Here is a 23,694-nt window from a genome sequence, read left to right as displayed (position 1 = left end):
AACTAGATTTGCTATCACCTGAACTTGCCACAAATTAAATTTGTGACACCATCAAACTTCTCAATTTCAAACCTTGTTGCTGCCATCTCTAAACAAGCTGACCTACGAAAATTAAACTAGCTCTGATACCACTTGTTAGGGATCAACCCGATTAAACAACAAGTAAAAATAGCGAAAGAAATTGAGAAATTGAACACACAAATAAAAAGAAGAAAAATCTCTCCAAAGAAGATAAAAAACCACGGGCAAAGATAATTTTACTATAATGGAAAAAGAACGAAGAGTGCAAAAGATGGAGATAAAAAGTAAACCCCGAAAACCTGAAAACAAAGAACCCTCAAAATATAAATACAAAATTCTCTGAAAGTGTTATGAATTCTAATCTCTAATGAGTGTATTTTCCAAGGCTGTAAAAGATCCTATTTATAAGCTAAATTCATATGTAAAATAATTATAAAATAATCTAGACTGATCAGAGTTTAATTGAAACAAATAAACAGAGTTTAACTGGAAGATTATTTCTCAAATTTGACTGAAATAGGAGTCACACTCAACAGATCACATTCTTAACAGAAGGTCGAGTGTCTGGAAGAGTGGATGGTTAGCTTTCTCGAATGGTTTCCTTTCGCCCGCTCAGATGGCTGAGACGGTGAGTGAGGCTTCTGGCGATCACCCGGTTTGTAATGGGTGGAGTATGTCCCATAGGTAGCCTTTTGTTCAACCACATATCCTCATTAGTGGGGGAGGTATAACAATATTTCCCTTTTCAAGTCGAGAGAGAGGTTACAAAGTGACTTTTCTTGAGACAAATTATTTTAGTGTTTTTCATTAATAATGAATAATGTCATATTAACAATGTCGGATAGAGTTACAAGTATAGTTGACATGCCATAGAGTCCGTTTGATAGGTGAGAGATCTAATTCTCAACACATGTTACATTGCGATAGTTCTCTAATTCCTTAAGGGTTGAGAATCTATCGCCAGCTCAAATTCCCTGAGGGTACAAGCATATTTTGGTGTGGTTGATGGGGTCGATGCATTTATACTTGACTAGCACTTCGATGCATATACTGGTATGTTGGTGGAATGATTTGTGTATACGTCTTCAAATTCGAGTCAGTTAATAGGGGTCGTATTGATAATCAAATGTATGTGTATTGTACTGGTAATTGGTTAATGTGTAAACATGAATATCAAGATTGAATTGAATTATGCAAAATGAGACGCTAATATCTTGAGGGTGCTTCAATATACCAAACAATGAAATATATTAAACAAATACCCCGAGAGTGATTTACAAGTTGGTTATCATGAAAACTTATGTGATTTATTGTTTTAATAGCTTGCTCATTATTATGTAATAAGATGATTTATAAACATGTTAATTTCCTATTTTTATTTTTTTCAAAATATGTTAGCATCACTGAGTATTTAATACTCAGTGTATTTGTTTATTTCCGCATGTAGGTTTCATACGAGTTCAATAGATTTAATAGAAAGCATATGAAGCTCAACAACTCAGCTTGGACCAAATTTGTATTCATTTTGTTTGTATATAATTTATGGCATGTACCTAAATTAGGTTGTGTTTTAATGCTTTTTGGGTTGGTTTTGGTATTTAATAATTAAACTTTAATGCTTGTTTATAAGTGCTACTTAATGCGATTGATCTTATTAGGTTGTAGTGTATCGAGTGCAATGTTTGGGAGATGAATAAACATGTTTAGAATGTTAAATTGATGTGTTTTGAGTTTGGTAATAGATTGGTACAAGTTAAGGGTGCATTTCATTAGCTTGGTTCTTGAGACTAAACATGCAAGGCTCGAGATAACATGGCTAAGTCTCGAAAGAGATTGGCTTGTGTCTACAGGCAAGGATACATCGAATTTAAATATATATATTATTTCAATTCACGAGACAAAAAACTCTTATTTCAAGACAACCAAACATTGAAGTTAAATTAAGTAAATAGGAAAAAAACGTCTCAAGACAAGAAGACTTTAGTCTTGAGACATGGACTTTAACGTCTCAAGACACTTCAACATTAAATAAAAAATAAATAGAAAAACATGTTTTCAGGTATAAAGACCATGTCTCAAGATCACTAGTAGAATTTGGATAAATGAGTTTGGATTCAAATCCTAACTCCGTTTTTAACCCTGTACAACATTTGAAAACTGTAAACGTGTTCCATTAATATTCATTGATTATATTCATATGTTTCAATTGAGCTTATATATGATTTTGTTTATTTGAATTCATGTTATTTAATATATGATATTGAGCTAGTCCAAGTTACTCCAATAATATAATGTGATGTCACCTATTCGGATATGGTAACTAGGTCGAAGTAGGTCGGATGATGGGTGTCACAATGAGAATGGATTTTGACACAAAAAATGCATACATACGTTACCAACTTGCTATCTTGGATACATCTCGGTAATTGAAACCATATTTTCTGAGACTACAGAAAATTTATTTGGGAATTGACTTAATTTTGTTGCCCCTGAGTTTAAGTCCTCCCAGTCCCACTTCTGCATTGCGGATTGAGTATTGCCGTGCATAAAAAGTGCAGGTTCTGAGGGTAGTGGAAGAGTGGCAAAGTGGCCAGCAAGCATTAGAACAATTGCACCCATGTTTGGTCTTTGAGCTACATTTTCTTGAACACAAAGCAACCCAATGTGAATGCATCTCATCACCTCACTTCTTGAACCATTCCTCAAATTGGGATCTACAAGATCCAATGCTGCCCCGGCCTCCCAGTTTCTCCATGCCTGCAAGGTTTAATTCATGCAAATTGATCAACTCTTTATTCTTTTAATCCATGGAATTCAGAAGGTTTGGATACTAACAAAGCTTAGAAGATCTTCTGTGTTACTCCCATTATGAAAAGCTCTGTTCTTTTGACCACTTAAAATCTCCAAAACCAGTACACCATAACTGAAAACATCTGATTTAACTGAAAATTGACCATGCATTGCATATTCAGGAGCCATGTATCCGCTACAAATCAATCAATATAAGAAAATTAGTTTTCCTTGTGAAAAATAAAATGAATAAATGACTTGCTGAAAATTAGTTCATCTTGCTCAAGTGGCAATGATCACTAATCATGCATCAGCCAATATAATTTTGTAGCAGTTACTATGTTCCAACGATTCTATTAGTAGAACCTTGAATTTGATCGACAGCACACAATCTTGCCATGCCAAAATCTGCAATTTTCGGATTCATCTTTGCGTCTAACAATATATTGCTAGCTTTGAGATCTCGATGAATAATTCTGAGTCGAGAATCTTGATGAAGGTAGAGAATTCCGCGAGCAACTCCTTCTATGATATTGTATCGTGTTTCCCTGTTCAAACATGCATGCGTAACTGGATCTACGACACCATAATTGTAGATATCCAAATTAATGAAATAAAACATGGATGTTGGTATATGACACAATAATATACTGATAGAATAACTAACCAAATAAGAATTTATCCAAACTTCCATTAGGGACAAACTCATAGGTGAGAAGCCTTTCATTTCCTTCAAGGCAGAAACCTTGGAGCCTAACCAAATTCCTATGCTGGAGATTGGCCATTAATAGAACCTCATTTTTGAATTCAAGGTCTCCTTGTCTAGAATCTGAAGATAACCTTTTCACTGCTATTAATTTTCCACCAGCAAGTGTGCCCTGACAAGATATCAGAATGAATCATATATATATATATATATATATATATATATATGCTCTAATTGAACTTATGATTCGGTGCAATACCGCTTTTGTATTTTGATGTCTTATACCTTATAAACTGCTCCAAATCCACCTTGTCCAAGCTTATTTGCATCAGAAAAGTGATCTGTTGCAGCTCTAATGGTATTGAAATCATATTGTAAGGACTTTACAGTTGTGATTTCATCCTCTGCTTCCGTTAATTCATGCTCTACAGAGGTGTAACCCAAAAAAAAAACAAAAAAGGAGTCCGCTGTAGATGCAGTGACAACTGACAACCTAAATTCATTCACAACGTTGCAAAAGAAAGAAAACAATAAACTGTTATCTTACTTTGAGGTTTCAGCTTTGGCTTCCTCATCCTTGAAATGATGAACATGCAGCTCGAAATGAATAGTACAGCAAAAGCAACAGCCGAGATGGATACGACAATAGTCGTTCGAGATGAATTATGCTTATTTACTGCAAAATTTAAAAAAGCGTTTCCTATTTGATAGAAGAAATATGAACTTTGGAACTACTCTAGCCAATTGCACAGGCAAAAGGATAAGAAAGTAGGTTAATTTAGTTAATTAAATTAGAAAACCCTTTGTTCATGCTTGAATAATGTGCTTTCATTAAAGTTTGTATTCAATCATTGTGATTAGAATGGACAAATTTAGGATATCTAGTAATTATTTAACTAAGAAGCATGAATGTAATAGATCAATATTAATTACTTGAGTAGAATGGATGAATCCATCGAATCTAAAGTCACTTAGAACATCTATATAAAAAATTGTAAGTGATGAAGTCAATGTAAGCCATTTTAAGTGTCCCTTCTCTTTACGGTCTCTAGATTTTTTCCAACAACAAAAAAAAATTGTCACAGGCACTCATCCCATTTTACAAGTTGGTGAAATTCTGGGTATTCTTATTTGGTAAAAGAAACAACTGTTGTCTTAATAAAACAAAGAAGAGAAGGTACCTATTGTTGTGGTGTCGTTTGAAGGCGGGGGAGAAGGTGGGGATGGTATTGTTGTACCAGTATCAGCAGCAGTAAGATCATAGAAGCGTTCAATCTCAAACCTAAAATAACAACTAGGCATATATATCCTGCCTCCTCGTTTTGTGTCCAAGAATTGCGGAATTTCTCCAATGGCCTGTGACAGGCAATAGCTGCACTCATTCATTGTCAAATCAGGAGTGCATTGAACAAGCGCATATATTGCTTGGAAAGGTGACAGTGCACTTCCTGTTGCAAACTTTCCAAGGGATGTCCCCGTTGAAGCAATGTTTGCTAGGTTGTCCATTAAAGAACTCACGGCCTGCTTGAAAGCATCTTTAGTACTCGTGGCGTTATTTAAATTCCACGTGTAAAGACTAGGCAAGGTTTCTGCAACACCAAGGATGGTACGATTTGTGTAGCGGAACATGCAATAGTCATACCATATAATCGCCTCTCTTTGGTAAGGGCAGCGGTTTCTGAGCTTATCGTTTGCATTATTGATGCAGGTGAAGCAATCACTTGAGTTCACATCTCCTCTGCAAAGTGCAAGTGCGTTGGCTATGTTGGAGCCTTGGCCTGATGAAAAATTGTAGAGCCCGTTTTCATTTGATGTATTGAGGGTGAAAGACGAAAGCAGTCGGTCGAGGTTCGCCTGGTAAGTGCTGTTTCTGGTGAAGTTACCATTGAGGTCTAAACAAAAATGGTATAGATACTCTTGTTGAGCAACGGTAACAGTAAGAAAGAATGCAATGGTTAAAGAAGAGAACAAAAACAACCATGGAAGATCCATTGTCATCCTTAATGTAGGATTTTGAGAATATATTATAATGATGAATGCCCCCTTCTGTCACGAAGTTGGATGCTTAAAACCTTCATGATTTAGGAATTGGTAGATAAATCTGTAGGAATTTTCTTAAAGACGACTTATTAAAGTCCAGGCTTGATACAGACCTAATTAATCGTAAATTTCTAAGAAAGCCACTGCTCGGCTATGGATTTGAATAATCTGAAATAAACTAGTCAAAGTCAATGGCCCATGAAAATCATGTACTAATACTTCACATTTCCACGGTTTCAAATTAAAAATATATATCAACATCCTATACTAACTCTCATGAGAAGACTAATACATGGCAAATGGATTGGAAATCGGGAGGAAACTGCAATTTGGCATAGTGGAAGAGATTGTATATGCTAATACTAGAAACTCAAACCTAGCGGAAGCTGAAAATTGGCCAATGACATGCAGCAGGTTGTAAGTAGCAATATCAGAAAATGACCATTTCATGTGGTAGTATGCACTGTATCTGGCCAAGGCTTAAATAAGTCTATAAAAACGTTGAAAATTCTTTTGGTGGATGAACTTTGTCTTTGACAAGTTAAAAAAGAAATGGTAATTAATTGGAAAGCCAAGTCCCTTGCCCTTGTCTTTGGTGTCAAAATTTTCAGGTAGAAACTATTGTGAAATGACCATTCATGCAGATGCACAACTGGCGAACTCCCCAGACTTGGCGTACTCTAAGTTTTGTGAACTAACCAAGATTGGTGAACAAAACATGGAGGACAGGCCAAATGACGTACACATTTGTCAAACTGACCGAAAGTAAATTATTTGGCGGATAGTCTTTTGAGCGAACTGACAGAAAGTGGCGAACTCATTACTTTCGCAAATTAGTAGCAACTGGATTTGAAGAGTTTGCGTGCAAGTTATGTTTTACAGAATTTAGTATTTATTAGTATAAAATCTTTGTTATTTCTTTCTATATTTAGGAGTTCTTGTTATTAGTACTTATGTTACATTATTTAAATATAAAGGAAAAACTATATAAAATTTAGCAGACAATTTTGTTGTTAAATTTTTTGTTTCTTCTGAGCAATTTTTTCTTCTTGAATATCAAAATTCCAATAATTAGTATCAGAGCTATCTCCTTAAGGGTTGTTGTTTTTTTTTCTAAGTTATACATGGCTTCTGCGAATTTTTAACCACCTTCATCAATCATTTTCAATGGCAAAAACTACGAGACTCCAAAAAAAACTTAGGATAAGCTAAAGGAAGGGTTTCAAGGTTCGAATAAGACCAGACAGCAACAATTCATTAATATCAAAAGAGATTTTAAGAATTTAAAGATGAAGGAGGTTGAAACGGTGAAGTAGTGTGCATAAGGGATTATGGCGGTTGTTAATAACATCAGGTTACTTGGGGAAGAGTTCGCAAATGGCAGGGTCATTGAGAAGGTGATAACAACACTTTCTGAGAGCTATGAATCTAAGATTTTCTCACTTGATGACTTAAGGGACCTCTCGGCGATCTCTTTTCAGAATTAATAAATGTCCTGTATGTTCAAGAGTAAAGAAGAGCATCAAGGCGAGAGGAGCACATAGAAGAAGCACTGCGAGCCCTGATTGTTGAGGGCACAAACTTCTAGAACTATAAGGGTAAGAAAAGAAGGAGAGAGAAGAATAAGAGGGTAAAACAAGATGGTAGAAAGAAGAAATATTCACCATGTTCGCACTATAAGAAAAACACTCACATTGAAAATTATTGTTGGTGTAGACCAAATATAAAATCTAGATCATGAAAGCAGTTAGGTCACATGGAAAAAGTATGCAAAAACAAAGGGCTAACCTCTCAACAGAATGTGTAGGCTCAGGCTGAGGGAGATCACATTCAGGAGAAGCAGGTGTTTGCAGCCACAAGTTCTACATAGAAAAATAGAGTGACGAAAGATGTGTTTATCGATAATGGATGCACCAACCATATGACCTCAAATGAAAGCAATTTCAAAAAGATTGACAGAAGTTGCGATCTTAAGGTGGGAATTGGTAACCACGAACTCTTAAAAGCTAAAGGCAAGGGCAAAGTGGTGATCAGTTCGCCATCAGGTACTAAAATAATTTCAGATGTTCTTTTAGTACCTGCGATATATCAGAATCACCTTAGGATTGGTCAAGTGCTTGAGAAAAATTATAATATTCTCTTTAAGAATTATAACTGCATTATATTTGACTCATTGGGGCAAGAAGTTATAACAATCTTGATGAAAAATAGAAGTTTTGTGTTAGACTAGAATCTGGTGTGTAACACCTACATCCCTTTTCCGTTGCCAGATTAAGGATTGGAGTGTTACAAAACCAAACAAAACAATTTATCTTAATTCAAAACAAATATTCAATTAACCTATAAACCCATATCAATTCATAGAATAAATATTCACATGGGCCATAATTCAGGTTTACGAGGCCCAAAAATTAGTTTGAAAGTAATCAAGGATAAAAATGAATCAAAACATAATTTTTTTGGGAAAACTTGAAATTTTAGAAAATAGGGGTCACACAGTCGTGTAGCCAAACCGTGTGGCACAGCTCAAACCGTGTGAGCATTCAAAGTAAGAACACACAGTTATGCCCTAGCCCGTGTCATAGATCGTGCAACTCACTGACGTGGTTCACACGGTCGTGTCGCAGGCCTTGTGCTGGCCCATGTAACCTACTGACTTGAGACACACGGCCGTGTCTCAATCCGTGTCTTAGACAGTGTGAAACCTGCACCAAACTTAACAGAACACACACGGTCATATGGGGTGACCGTGTGTGGCACACGACTGTGTGGTAGCTCGTGTCCCAAGCCGTGTACTTCCAAATTAACACCTTAAACAAAACTAAAATCAAGCCAAAACTTACACATGAATACACACCATTTCCACAAGTATTCATAAGACCAAAACTCAGTCCAAACTTACTCAAAATATACCAAATCAATCATTCTATATGTTTTAACCAATGTAACAACAATAGGTACAACAATTATAATCGACTTTGTACCTATTCAACAATATAACTTCTATCCCTTAGCATACATTATACATACCAAATGACCATATCACAAACGTATCAAACAACCTTCTCCTTTCTACTTACATGAGAGTATGCATAACTACTATCATCTCATATGAATACTCATCTCTTACAAGTCTTCATCAAAAGACATAAATAAAATGAACTTGGCACCATTCAAAAACAAACAAATCACTAAAACAACACTTAAAACCTTATTACAATCAAATTATACCAAAATAACACACAACCCTATACATGACACTTATAACCATTTCAATATATTCAAAAGCTACCAAAATTGATCGATGGATAGTGGGATCGTGCTCTGACAAATATTCAACCATTCTAGCTTTTCGATGATCTACAAAACAAGAAAATCAACTATATAAGCAACTAATGCTTGGTGAGTTCATATAAAATAACTTAAACTTACCAATTGCATTAGATTAACCAACCATGAGAAACCTCATTTTATCATAAACCAAATTTCTTTTTCCTATACATCATACTTCACAAGGTTAATAGGTGAAGCAATACACATATAAATCCAACCAAAACAAGGCATATAATATATCAAGCATTTCAATTTCACCATTCATCTATTATATGACTACTATATACCTTCGTCTTATTTTAACCAAGCTTATCATAAATTCCTATTCGTACATTAAATCATAGATCATTTTATACAGTCATATATTCGTAAAGCTTTAATTACACATTCATATCGTGAAAAGAATTTCATTCATATCGTGAAAAGAATTTCACAATCTAAATCATTCGTCCACATAACTCAAATGTTACATTTTCAATTCAAATACATGAAAACAACCTTCATTTCAAAGGACTTTTTCATGCCATAAATCACATATTTTCAAAGTAACAATGTAACACCCCTTACCCGTATTCAACTCCGGAATAGGGTATGAGGCATTACTAGAACACTTACACATGTAAACGTATTAAACTGAGTTACAAAATTTCATTCAAATTTAAACTCTTCAAATTTTTAACATGCTTTTATAATTCTTTATAACATATCCTCAAAATATTATATTCATAACAAATAGGGCCTACGAGACCCGATACTTACTTATGTAATTCAAAGCTCCATTTCCATTTTATTCAATTCACAATATTTCGTGTTCACAATTCAAATTAATTTCTCAATCCAATATATATATTTCAATACCACACTCTCATACTATGAAACTTTATTTCCCATATGAGCTTAAACCATGATCATCACATATCAAAGACAAATGTTCTTGACATTTCCATGACATAAACCGAATTAATCAATGCAACTCAATGATATAATCATCCATATATCATTATTATCATATATATATATCAAGACTAAATTTCTTATACATTTGGTCAATTGCTTTTCAAAACCGCAATAGTTCCTTCGGTACCAATACGTATTTACCATTCAATTTAACATTTACCGATTATAATCGGGCATATGACCATTATACACAATTATTTCCTACATTTTATTGTCCTCCTCCTCCTCTCCATTCCACATCCTTTATGTGTATATCACATTTAAACAACATTAACTATAATTTCTCTATTCACTAACATGTATATTCAAAGCTGTCTATTCGAGTCATAGTCACTAAATTATTTTTACCCGGAGCTACAGAACTCCAAATTAAGATCCGTAAATTTTATCCGAAACTAGATTCACATATATTCTTACCATAAAATTTTCATAATTTTGGTTTAGCCAAATAGTACAGTTTATTCTTTAAAGTTTCCCCTGTTTCACTGTTTGACAGTTCTGACCTCTCTTCACTAAAAATTAATTATCTCACTGTACAGAATTCGGATATAGTTTCCGTTTGTTTCTAATAAAAATAGATTCACTGATAATTCTAAACATATAAACTTTATCCCATAATTATTTTTGTACAATTTTTACAATTTTCCAAAGTCAAAATAGGGATTCCAAACTCATTCTGACTCTGTCTAATTAAACTTCAAATATCTCAAAATATATAACTCTTTTGCTTTTTCTATTTCTTTTATGTGAAAATAGACTCATTAATCTTCAATTTCATATATTATTCAGCCTCTAATTAAATTTCCACCATTTTGGTGATTTTTCAAAGTCACACAACTGTTGCTGTCTAAACTGTTTTGTTGCTAAATGTACTCTTTCATAATTTCACTTTTCACTTTCAATCACAATTCAATTCAAAATTCACTTTTCCATTTCTAAGTCGATATTCAATTCGGTTCCACACCTATATTCATTATTCAATTACACTTAGTCAATTTCCGTTGAACACTCGGAATATACATAGATACGTGAGAATTAGCACATAAGTGCCACAATCGATATGTAGCCGGTTACCATCGATACGTAGTCAAGCTACCATCGATACGTGTCAAGTTACCAGCGATATGTAGCCGGTTACCATCGATACGTAGTCGAAGCTACCATCGATACGTGGTCAAGCTACCACCGATCAATAACACTAGAAATGTCCACGGCCTGCTCACACAAGCTATCGTGTGTCTGCAACACATGCTAGATCACCCAAGACCGGACTCACTGTAACACTGTAACATCGATCTCTAGTGACATGTCACTTGTATCCACTTCTATTCCTAAGTTCAACCGGAATTTACACTTAACACTTTATTTTAAACACTTTATCACTTGAATAATTCATGAACAATTTTCCTTCCACATTCAATATTAATTCACATATCAAATATAATTCACAATTTATAAAAATATAACTATTATTTACACGTAACTTACTTTGATGCAATAATATAAAATTTAGCAATTTAGTCTTTAATCTTTCCTTTTCTCCGGTCAAGGTCGATTCCACTTCTTTCTTGATCTATAATAACACATTTGACTTATTTAGTACTCACATTTATCAAAACAGTCCTTGACTCAAACTTTGGTAAAATTATAATTTTGCCCTAAACTTTTACATATTTACACTTTTGCCCCAAAGCTCGTAAATTAAACTTCATTCCTTATTCTTATGTATTATGACATGTTGAACATTTTTCCCTTCTATAGAAACATCAAATTCCAACTCTAACACTTACTTATGAACATTTAGTATTTTTATCGATTATGTCGTTTTACTCGTTTTCACTCAAAATCGCTTAGCAAAAGTTGCTTAATATAATTCTAAGCTTCATATTCTATCATGAAACATCAAAATTCACACTTTTCATCTATGGGTAATTTTTCAGACATAAATTCTAGCTCGAATTAATGGTAGAGATAGCTTAAGCAAGTTATCGGGATGCGAAAAATACAAAGAACAAGAAAAACGGGGCTAGAACGGACTTACCATGAAGCTTGGAAGATGAACAAACCCTAGCCATGGTGTTCCCTTGCTACATACGGCCATGAAGAAAAGAATTGAAGAAGATGATAATTTATTTCATGTTATTTTGTCTTTATTCATTAATTAAGGCATTTTACCAAAATGCCCTTAAATAGCTTACTTACTAACCATGTCTATTTTTGTCCATAAATAACCAATGGTCTAATTACCATTTAAGGACCTCCAATTTAAAATTTCATAATAATTAGACACCTCTAACTTGTAGAACTCAACTTTTGCACTTTTTACAATTTAGTCCTTTTGACTAAATTGAGTGCCCAAACGTCGAAATTTTCGAACAAAATTTTTACAAAATAATTTCGTGAAATCGTAGACCATAAAAATATAAGAAAAATAAATTTTTTCCTTGTCAGATTTGTGGTCCCGAAACCACTGTTCCGACTAGGCCCAAAATCGGGCTGTTACAAACAATCTATACATGTAACTAATAGACTTATTATGATATCTTTTACTTACCAATACTATAATTATGTCATAATATATAAGCACATAAATAAACTAGAATTCAATTATTTCATAGCCCGATGAATTAACAACTTAACTCTAGTACTTGGGTAATTACACCAAATCCATGTAACAATCCATGTCATTTATTCCAAATCCTTAGTACTCAATTCACATGCTAGTTCATTACTCTATTTTCAGGGGCATCGTATATGCGGAACAGTGGCACATACGTGTAGTCAGGGGTACCAAAGTGCGAACAGGGCCATAGACGTGCAAATAGGGACACCGAAGTGTATACAAGACCACCGAAGTGCAAACAGGGGCACAGATGTGCAAATAGAGACACCAAAGTGTATACAGAGACACCGAAGTACAAATAATATTAGTGTTATTTTGTTTTTGCTTTCTTATTAATCGAACTTTGGGTGCTTTTATGGAGTGCTTTGAGGAGTTTTTAAGATGCTTGAATTTTCTTTCTTGTTTATAAGTGCGATATTTAGATTGAGATGTTTTATGATTTGTTACAATGTTTGTAAACATTTAGTTAATTTTAAACTTTCAATTTTAATAGAATTTTTTATAGCGTAAAAAACACAAGAAAGAACTAACTAATTAGTAGGACTCTTCTCTTCAATTTTTCACTTTAATAGATTCCATCAACTATTGATGAAAAGAGTAGATCCGACAATATACTCACATGTACTAATAAAATAATGGAATTTGGAATCTAACATCACCCTCCAATGTAATACCTAATCTATCTTAAATATAAATATCAGCGTGAAACTTCAGTGAGGAAAATTTCGAATATATCAATGGAATACGAATAATAACTCAAATTAATTGGACAAGATTCTAAGGCATGTATTAAGTCATTATCTCTAAGATTCTATTCGCCCTATCCATACTCGGTATGCAAATGAATTTTAAGCAAATGAACCTCGAGGATATAATGAAGCTTAATGACTATTTGTGTTTTGCACCCACGAAAATAATCCACTAAGCCCTAAACAAAGTATACCAATAAAATTAATTTCTGTGAAAAATTTCTACAATAATTCTTTACAGAATAATCTAAGAATAGTAGAAGATGGAGGAATTATAAAAGAACTTTTTGGTATATTTTCCAAATGAGTTCTCACTCCTATCTATAAAATTCTCATGTCTCTTTATAGAGACTTAACTTTCAATAGGTACCTTTCTTGAATAATCACACATTTAAAAGAGACATAATTATTCAACTAATCTTTTAAATAGATATAACTATTAAAGTAAAAATACAAGTATTCAAATAGTTAAAATTATTTGACAAAACTTATTATTACGGTCATTCTTTTCTAATAACTTAAAGTGATGACTTTTGATTATTTACTCCTTTTATTTATAGTTATTGGAACATTATAAATATTTGAAAACTTCCTAATAATGTTCTCTTTTACAAATGTTGAAGAATCTAAAGAGAGTAGCTTATTGACATTGGAGTGGTGAAAGAAGATGGATATGAAGCTTCAACCTTATACTCTTTTCTATGAATGAAAAAACTGAATTTTATTCAAGAATGATAATGAGGCTGAATTTTAACACACAAAACACTTACAAATGTGACCAAATTGCTATCTTGGATACAGCTCGGTAATGGATAATTCATTTTCTGAGGCTACAGCAATTTCATTTCCAGATCGACTAGATATTGTTGCCCCTGTTGCCCCTGAATTTAAGTCCTGCGACCGCTGCACCTCCGATTGAGCGTTGCTGTGCATAAAAAATGTAGGCTCTGAGGGTAGTGGCAGAGTGGCAGAGTAGCTAGTAAGCATTAGAATAACTGCACCCATATTTGGTCTCCGAGCTACTTTTCCTTGAACACAAAGCAGCCCAATGTGGATGCATCTCATTAGCTCACTTCTTGATCCATCCCTCAAACTGGGGTCTACAAGATCAAATGCTGTCCCAGCCTCCCAATTTCTCCATGCCTGTAAGGTTTAAGTCGTGCTAAGTGATAAACTCGACGTTCTTTTAATGCATCATAATATGCAGAAGATTTGGATACTTACAAAGTTTAGAAGATGTTCTATATCACCCCCATTTTGAAAAACCTTGTTCTTTTGACCACTTAAAATCTCCAAAATCAATACACCAAAACTGAAAACATCCGATTTAACCGAAAATTGCCCATGCATTGCATATTCAGGGGCCATGTATCCACTACAAGGCAATCGATATAAGAAAAATTAACTACTTTTCTTTTTTTGAATCGTCCTGATTATGTGACAGTGATTACCAATCATCAACCAAAAATTTATTTTGGAGTACTTACTATGTTCCCACAATTCTACTGGTAGCACCTTGAGTTTGATCGACAGCACACAACCTTGCCGTGCCAAAATCTGCAATTTTGGGCGTCATCTCTGCATCTAACAATATATTGCCAGCTTTGAGATCTCGATGAATAATTCTTACTCGAGAATCTTGATGAAGGTAGAGAAGTCCGCGAGCAACACCTTCTATGATTTTGTATCGTCTTTCCCAATCCAAATACACTTTCTTAACTGGATCTACATCACCAAAAATGTACAAATTTGAAATAATGAAATAAAAATGGTTGCTGGTGTTCAGCTTTGTAGCAGAGATTCTATAATACATTAATACACTGACATATCATACCAAATAAGAATTTATCCAAACTTCCATTAGGCACAAACTCATAGATGAGAAGCCTTTCTTTTCCTTCAAGGCAGAAACCTTGGAGTCTAACCAAATTCCTGTGCTGAAGATTGGCCATTAACTGAACCTCGTTTTTAAATTCAAAGTCTCCTTCTCTAGAATCTGAAGATAACCTTTTCACTGCTATTAATTTTCCACCAGCAAGTGTGCCCTGACAAGATATCAGAATGAACTATATATGTGTGTATGTATATGCTAATTGACCTTATGATTTGGTGCAATACCTTTTTTTTTAATTCTAACGTATTACCTTATAAACTGCTCCAAATCCACCTTGGCCAAGCTTATTTGCATCAGAAAAGTGATCTGTTGCAGCTCTAATGGTGTTGAAATCATATTGTAAAGACTCTTCAGTTATGATTTCATCCACTGCTTCAGTTGCTTCATGCTCTTCAGAGGTGTAAAAAATGAAATAAAAACATTGTAGATTCAGCCACAACGTTGCAAAAGAAAGAAAATCAATAAATTGACACTTCTACTTACTTTGAGGTTTCAGCTTTGGCTTCCTCAACCTTGAAATGATGAAGACGCAGCTGGAAATTAGAAGTAGAACAAAAGAAACAGCAGATACAGATACGATAATAGTAGTTTGAGATGAATTACTCTTATTTCCTGCAAAATTTCAAGGTGTTTCCTTTATGAATGAAGAAATAATTAAGTTTGGATCTCCACAATTGCATAAGCAAACAGGATATGAAAGTATCTGAATACTCTTGAGAAAGCGTTACCTGTTGTTGTTGTATTGTTTGAGGGCGGGGAATATGAGGGTGAGGATGCTGGTGTTGGCATTGTACCACTATCAGCAGCAGTAAGATTATAGAATCGTTCAATGTCAAACCTAATATTACAACTAGCCATACCTACCCTGCCTCCTTGTTTTCCGTTACAGCATTCCGGGATAAGTCCAATGGCCTGAGACAAGCAAGCGCTGCAATCAATCTGTTTGACATCAGGAGTGCATTGAAGAAGCGCATATATTGTTTGGGAAGGTCCAACTCGTGTGTTTCCAGTTGCAAACTTTCCAAGCGAAGTCCCCGATGAAGCCATATTTGTTAGGTTGTTAAATAAAGAACCCAGCGCCTGATTAAAAGCAGCTACACTCCTCACGTTATTTTCATTCCACTTGTAGAAAATAGGGTTGATTTCCATTTTACCAAGGATGGAGTGATTTGTGTAGCGGAACATGCAATAGTCATACCATATAATTGCCTCTCTTTGGTTAGGGCAGCGATCTCTAAGCTCAGCGTTTGCGCTATTGATGCAGTTGAAGCAATCACTTGAGCTCGCATCTCCTCTGCAAAGTGCAATTGCGTTTGCCATGTCGGAGCCTTGGCCTGATGAAAAATTGTAGAAGCCGTTTTCATGTGTTGTGGTTCGGAAGAAAGACTAAAGCAGGCGATTGAGGTTGGTCTCATAAGTGCTGTTTCTGGTGAAGTTACCAACTGACTCTGAACAAGAGTGGTCTAGGTATAGAGGCTGTTCTTGAGCAACGGTAAGAGTAACAAGGGACGCTGTAACTAAAGAAGAGAACAAAAACTGCAATGAAAGATCCATTGCCATGATTCCCTGCAGATATGCAAAGCTTAATGCATGATTTTCAGAGTATATTAAAATGATGAATGCTCCTGTCACGGAGTTGAATGCTTAAAACGTTCATGATTCCGATATTGGTAGATTAAGCTGTCAGGGTTTTATTAAGGATGATTGAAGTAAACGCTTGAAGCAGACTTAACCGATCATGCAAAAATTTCTAAGCAAGTCCTGCAAGGTTGTGGACTTGGGGCAAGACTGAAATAAACAAGTCAAAGTCAATTGCCTTAAACATACGCTTTAAATATTCTCCACTCCTTTGTTCAACTGAAATGAAGAAAACAATTGGTGTAACATTAACTAACATCGAAACATACACCAATCAGCTGAAAGAAGACAAAGCTAACTATTTTTGGACACTGGTATGGGATTAGAGCTCTGGTTTGTCTTCTCTCGTGACCAAGGTTTCCAAAACCAATTTGATTGTCAAACCAATCAAACCATCATTTCATCAATTAGACCGATTAAATTGGTCCATCCAATTCAATTAAATAAATCATTAAAATTTCAGAAAATAAAATCAAAATCCGATTCACTCGAATCAACTGGTTCAAAATCCCTCTCCAAAGAGGTACCCCAATTGATTCCCGGTCCAACCAACTAGTCCGGTTCAAAGACTTGAGACAAGAGAATATATACACACTCAAGCCTACTCATCATTCTCTCGTTTCCAAAGGAAACGTGTCGAGTTGTTATTACCGCCATTGTTACTCCAGCTATAGACATGATTAATAGCATAGTAAATTAAAAGGGTTCCATTTGCTAGTAAAAACCATGGAAGGAAATGAAATACAAATGACCAGAAAGAAGACCGGTGAGTATGCAAGATAAACATTAACATTGACAATCTTATACAGCCTTCGCGATCATATTCATGCGTTGTCAATAACAAAGAGGAACTAAGGTATCTACTTGAAGAACAGCTAATGCCCCTTCCTTATTATACATTGCTCTGCTTGTAAAGCTTGGTGTCGAGCACTTGCTTGCCACACATTGCACATACACCTATAGAACACACAACATGTATCCGATGTTACAAAAACTGAATCATAAAATCAATCAAATGGCAAGATATAGCAACACCAAACCGTCATACCTTTGGAATAAGCACAAGTGTGACAGTACTTGCCGTCTTGGTGCACTTGCTGCTTGCAAATGATGCACTTAGTATTTCCATAAGGAGTCCACCTGCAAGGAGCAAATTTCCAGATAAAAAATAAAGGAATATGAAAAATGGAATCCAGATTCATACATAGAAGACAAAAAAGTGTAATTGACCATATAAGTGCATTGGTCTAATTATGAATTGCATCTCTATTTTATGGAAACAGAAAGTTTAGTCCCTCTAATTTGTCAGATTTTGATCCTCGTGCTTTTACACAAAAACTGGGAAGTTAGTCCAATTGTTGGCAAACACATGAACTTGAACTGCTATTTTTGTTAATTTGTAGCATATAAATTGTTGAACATCTGATTTTTATTAATTCTTCACATAAAAATTGTTGAATTGCAAGTCAGCAATTTAATGACAAGGTTTAGCAATATTATCTAATTGGACTAACTTCTCAGTTTCCACAGAATACAAGGACCAAAATACAATAAACTAAAGTAGAGGGACCAACTTCTCAGTTTTCATAAAGTAAAGGGATAAAATTCAAAACTAGACCTAATAGCATTGAACAGATAATCAGCATTCTTTTAATGTTACATTTTAGAAACATAAATTTGAAATTCTGATGATATATAAACTGTATGAATGAAATGAATACATTATGAATAAATTAGTTGCAAATTGATATGATCTTATATTTGAAAGGTATAAAAACACAAGTTCCTCAGATTCATAAATACTATAGAAATTTTAAATTCACAACTAAGGGTCTGTTTGATTGACGGAATTGATTTTCCGGAAAATCATTTCCAACTTTTTCAGCGTTTGATTGGCGGAAAACATTTTCCATTTGGAAAATGAACTCCAAAACAAGGAAAAATGGGTTACATTTTAAGGAAAATGTCTTACCCTTTCAATTTCCATAAGACATTTTCCGTGCTCTCCTCTCTATCGCCTCATTCATTTCTTCCTTCATTTCCAGTAGAAAACTGCTTCTGTTTATCGATTTTCCAGTAACTTGTTTTTTTAATTATTCAATACTTTTTTTTTAACACAATTACAAATAATTTATTTGATATTAGTTTTTTTCAATTTATAACGATTAATATTGTAGCTTAATAATTGAGTATTATTATAAATAAATCATTGCAATATATGTAAAAATAATTTAAAATATAAAAAATTATTAATATATGTAAAAACAACTTTTTCGAAAAATATTTTCAGAAAATCTGCCAAACAGAAGAAAATATTTTACACAGATTCAATCAAACACCAGAAAATATTTTCCAGTAAATCATTTTACAGAAAAGTAAAACATTTTCCAAAAATCATTTTACGGAAAACATTTTACTGGCAATCAAACAGACCCTAAATAGGCATCCAACAAATGCAGTGATTTCGGAAATAATCATGAATGTTACCTTTGTAAGTGTTGATAATTACACAATTTGCACTATTTTTAAATCCAAATCAAAATTTTGAAATCTATGATCCCAAACACTACTAATTACTTAAAAGACAAGGAACAACAAGAAAATTTTGCAGCTCAAAACCTAAGCCCTAAGTTATGTTTTCGACCATTACCTTCAGCTTAAACCCAGAAAACTAGCACTCTAATTAAATCATATTCCCAACGGGTTACCGCCACACATGCAAATTTGCGTATATACTAATTAGTACTATAAGAGTTTCAATTCAACATTAAGAACTCAATCCCAAACATGGAAGAATTAATTGTAATTTACAGCAATCATCAAGCCAAGAAATCAACTGATCAACAAACTATTGCTACGAGGAAAAAAAAAACAGGGAAATCAACTTTTTAAGAAAAATATTGTAACGAAGATCTAAAATTTGATCACGATTTGCAATTAATAAATCAAAAAAAAAAAAACTAATAAACGATAGAGTAAAGCACAAATACCTTCGCTTTTTAGAGAGGAGTTTATTCTCGTTAATTTTCCGGCCACCGCTTTCGTTTGTGTTGCTGGCACCTTCCTTCCACTTATCCGGCACGATCACCTTCGACAGCTTCTTTTGACCTACAAATTAAATTAATCAAATCCGTAAGTTTTTTTTTTCTTTACAGTTTTTTCAGATTAATGATATCACAATCAACGCCAATTAATCGAAAACATCTTAAATAAAAGTGAAGAAAAAATAAATAAAAAGAAAACTTACACTTCTCGCACACCATTGGAGTTCTTTTCTTTTGCTCTGCAACTTTTCCCCTTTTTCACAGATCGGAGCCCTTAGGATTCTCTTGGGCCGTCTCAAATAGAAGGCATTTATGTATTTGTTTTGTTGTTTAAAATAAGGGTTAAATCCATATAAAGTCCCTAAATTATGGATCAAATTTAAATTAATCCCTAAACTTTAAAACTTTCCAATTAAATCTTCAAAAACTAAATTATTCTTCCAATCAAGTTATTTTGTAAATTTAGCAGTCAATTTTATCGTCAAATGCTATTTCTTTCTTTAAACATGTATAGATTAGGGCTGGCAAAAAATTCAAACCCAACCAATTCGGATCCAATCCCAATTTAATAAATTCAATATCTTTTCAAAATATTTATATATATATGATAATAAAATTTATATTAATATTTTTCAGCATAATTATATATATACCATTGTGGTTACCGAAAGACATTCTTTAACTACATTACAATACCTCGCTCCTTATACAGGAGCTGTTTTGGCTTAATATTTTTCAAATTACATTATAAAATATTTCATTTACTGATAAATGATATTTTTCTAACTATTCTAACTTAGTTTTTTTTTTAACAATATAAGGACTAAATTGATATATTTAATAGTAAAATAACTAATTTGATCAAATTTCTATAATAGAGGCCCTCCTAGAGAGATTCACCCAATCTTCTCTCCAACAAAACAGCTACATGCAGCAGTTGAAAGTAGAACCCAAAGTCTCTTCTTCGTAAACCAGACGTCTCCCAGAAACTCCCCTCCCCCAAAATGGCGATTTCTTATATTCTTCTCTTCATACTATCGTTCATTTCCATTTCTCGCTTCCTTGTAATTTCAAAAGCTGGAGCGGAATCGGAGCTTGTAGCCGATCTTTTAACCCTTCAATCGCAATCAGAATCGGGTGTTATCCACTTAAACGATCGAACCGTCTCGAAATTCATCACTTCCACCAAAACCCCTCGTCCTTACTCCCTCCTCATCTTCTTCGACGCCATCCCATTACACGACAAATCCGACCTCCGCCTCCCTGTGCTCGTCCACGACTTCGCCCTCGTTGCCTCTTCTTTCATCGCCAACCACAACGGTTCCAACACCAAGTTGTTCTTCTGTGACCTCGAGTTCCGTGAATCCCAATCCTCGTTCAAACTCTTCGATGTCAATTCCCTTCCCAACATCTACCTCGTCGGCCCCGATGCGGAATCCTTGAAAGACGACACAGACCAAATGGAACAGAGCGGTTTCACCCGACTGACTGAGTCGCTCGTCGAGTTCATCGAGTCCAGGACTCAACTCACCGTGGGTCCAATCCATCATTCACCCATCATTTCGAAGAAGCAAATGGTTCTGATCATTGGGTTTTTGTTGATTTGGTCCCCTTTCGCTGCTAGAAAGATCTTCGCCGGCGAAACCATGTTTCACAATCCAAGAATTTGGCTTTCCGGTGCCATCTTCGTTTATTTCTTCAGCGTCTCGGGGGCAATGCATATTATAATAAGGAAAATGCCCATGTTTTTGATGGACAGGGAGGATCCAAACAAATTGATTTTCTTTTACCAAGGAACAGGGGTACAGCTTGGATTGGAAGGATTCATGGTGGGTTTTCTTTATACAATTGTGGGATTGTTGCTTGCAGTGGTTACCCATGTTCTTGTTTATGTTAAGGATTTAAAGACCAAGCGTATAGGAATGCTGTTTTCGGTTTTCGTATCTTTCTGGGCTGTAAAGCAAGTGATTTTCTTGGACAATTGGAAAACAAGGTATGCGATTCATGGATTCTGGCCTTCCAGATGGAATTAAAAAGGTCATCATCATCACCTTTGTTTGTTTCCTCGACTACTATGAGGTGAATAATGGTTTTTGTGACATTTGGAGAATTTAGTTTAGAATTTGATATCAATTTTAGATGTTTAAATAACATAATGTTGGCCTTGAAGAACATTGTTTTGTTACAAGTTGACATCATTTTTTCCTGGAAAATCAATTTGCTATTAGATTTTCAGGTGTTGATTTGATTATAATGGTCCACATTTATGTGTGTTTTTTTCACTGCACCAGTTCTTAAATTTATCTTAGATTCTTTGTTTTACATGTTTTGCCTTGATAGTTTTTTTGAAACATTTTTATAATTATGGTTAAAATTCATAACCATTCTGTTTCTTTGTAGCTTAATTATTAAATTAATATACTTGTCATTTTACTCCTTTTTATCCTTCATAACTAGTCTGACAACATGACAAGAATCCGTTAGTAACTTATTATACTCTGTTAAGCACAACCCAATACTAAAACAAGCTATAATTTAAAGAAAAGCTCACACCAAGTATCTACCATAATTAGCTACGGACTAGGGCAAGCCACCTGATACTCTAAGGATCAGTTGTACTTTGAGAAATCTAGATTGTATGGCCAACAAACTAGCCAATGAATATACTAACATGATCCGGGCAGCCTCAAACAACTTAAAGACATGGTATAAAAACCCTAGATACACGTCTCATTCTCTTTCTAGGCTTCCAACTCAAGTTCTTTACTTCCTCCTCCATATCAATACTACCTTTGCTAGTTGACTTGATCATTGGAAAGCGTTTCAGAACACAAGATTCAATTCTTTAGCTTACTATTATCCTTTTCTTCATCATTATTAGTATCTTCACTTTCATATTTCCCATCACTTTAGGTGATTGTGAAGGATTACTTTTGCTTCTTTAAAGTGTTAGCACACACAGATTGGATATAGTCATACCCTTCACATTTATGGCATCGAATTCTTTTTTGTTTTGTTTTTTTTGGAGACGTCTCTTTTTTCAACAAGACTTTTCCTTTATTCTTGTTGATATTCTTTCAATCTTTTGGGTTGTATATCTTTTCTTGGAAAACTTGTTGAATGTACAGTTGAAATTTTTGTCTGGGGAGCCTATTTTTATACTAGTTCTTCTAAGGGGGTATCACTTCCTCCCTTTTTGGATTCTTTCAAATTCATCTCAGATGTTCTAAATGGTCCAATGAGTTCGTCAAACTTTATAGCGGTGATGTATGTCTTTGGTTTTCTCAATGACAGTTACCTTTATAGCAAATCTTTTAGGAAGAGATCGAAGCTCTTTGCGCATCAATTTCATCTATTAAAATCGTTCACCAAAATGTAATGCTTCTCATAAAACTTAAAAAATCTTCATTCATTTTCAAGTTCCCAAACCTGGTAGTGAGGAGCTAAAAGTTGGATGTGCGAATAGAAGCATTCTCTTCATGTTGGTTCTTAAGAATTGTCCAAATCTCCCTAGTTGACTCTCGCATTGATCTCATTTTGAACTGGTCCACATCATCCCTATTGAAGATTAAATTAAAGATGGTTGTCTTTTCCTCCTCTATGGTATATCAGATCTTCAACCTTAGGAGTTGTCCCATCTTCATTGGTGGTAACAAGTCTTTTCCATCCATTCATAATAGCTTTTTAGGCCGTTTCATCGATAGCACTCATCCTGATTTTCCAATAGTCATAATTGGTTGCTCCAATCCGTAAAAATGGATGTGATATCCAACCCCCTTCCTTCACTGCCTCTATAGCTTAAGGAACTCACCTAGGTGATAAGCTTTTGATATCAACTGAAAACGTTTGGCTTATGAATTGGCTAAACTAATGTTGATGCAGTATGGTATGGCAATAGA

The 23,694-nt window shown here is 34.4% G+C and overlaps 4 protein-coding genes across 4 annotated transcripts; 1 reads left to right on the top strand and 3 right to left on the bottom strand.

Annotated features, from left to right (window-relative positions):
- Positions 1 to 2,364: 2,364 nt before the first annotated feature.
- Positions 2,365 to 8,335, bottom strand: LOC105798938 (cysteine-rich receptor-like protein kinase 26). Its single transcript, XM_012629201.2, has 8 exons — positions 7,346 to 8,335; positions 4,699 to 5,409; positions 4,065 to 4,193; positions 3,803 to 3,942; positions 3,479 to 3,689; positions 3,150 to 3,387; positions 2,857 to 3,007; positions 2,365 to 2,778 (listed from the first exon to the last, which is right to left on the bottom strand). The coding sequence occupies exons 1-8, from the start codon at positions 7,476 to 7,478 to the stop codon at positions 2,425 to 2,427; spliced, it is 2,067 nt and encodes a 688-aa protein (XP_012484655.2). The 5' UTR covers positions 7,479 to 8,335; the 3' UTR covers positions 2,365 to 2,424.
- A 132-nt stretch (positions 8,336 to 8,467) lies between these two features.
- LOC105798941 (cysteine-rich receptor-like protein kinase 44) lies at positions 8,468 to 17,284 on the bottom strand. The gene is made up of 8 exons (XM_012629204.2): positions 15,842 to 17,284; positions 15,597 to 15,725; positions 15,364 to 15,503; positions 15,054 to 15,264; positions 14,707 to 14,944; positions 14,444 to 14,594; positions 13,990 to 14,362; positions 8,468 to 8,917 (listed from the first exon to the last, which is right to left on the bottom strand). Exons 1-7 carry the CDS (start codon positions 16,431 to 16,433, stop codon positions 14,006 to 14,008), a joined length of 1,818 nt encoding a protein of 605 aa, XP_012484658.1. The 5' UTR covers positions 16,434 to 17,284; the 3' UTR covers positions 8,468 to 8,917; positions 13,990 to 14,005.
- A 151-nt stretch (positions 17,285 to 17,435) lies between these two features.
- On the bottom strand, positions 17,436 to 20,152 carry LOC105798946 (uncharacterized). The gene is made up of 4 exons (XM_012629215.2): positions 19,999 to 20,152; positions 19,742 to 19,859; positions 17,800 to 17,891; positions 17,436 to 17,708 (listed from the first exon to the last, which is right to left on the bottom strand). The coding sequence occupies exons 1-4, from the start codon at positions 20,012 to 20,014 to the stop codon at positions 17,644 to 17,646; spliced, it is 291 nt and encodes a 96-aa protein (XP_012484669.1). The 5' UTR covers positions 20,015 to 20,152; the 3' UTR covers positions 17,436 to 17,643.
- A 579-nt stretch (positions 20,153 to 20,731) lies between these two features.
- LOC105798942 (probable dolichyl-diphosphooligosaccharide--protein glycosyltransferase subunit 3B) lies at positions 20,732 to 22,030 on the top strand. Its single transcript, XM_012629206.2, has one exon. It carries the CDS (start codon positions 20,800 to 20,802, stop codon positions 21,826 to 21,828), a length of 1,029 nt encoding a protein of 342 aa, XP_012484660.1. The 5' UTR covers positions 20,732 to 20,799; the 3' UTR covers positions 21,829 to 22,030.
- Positions 22,031 to 23,694: the final 1,664 nt, after the last annotated feature.

The sequence above is a fragment of the Gossypium raimondii genome, chromosome 9 (assembly GCF_025698545.1).
Source record: "Gossypium raimondii isolate GPD5lz chromosome 9, ASM2569854v1, whole genome shotgun sequence".
NCBI classification, from domain to species: domain Eukaryota; kingdom Viridiplantae; phylum Streptophyta; class Magnoliopsida; order Malvales; family Malvaceae; genus Gossypium; species Gossypium raimondii.
Note: the sequence above shows the minus strand (reverse complement) of the source record. Positions and strands in the feature narration are given on the sequence as shown.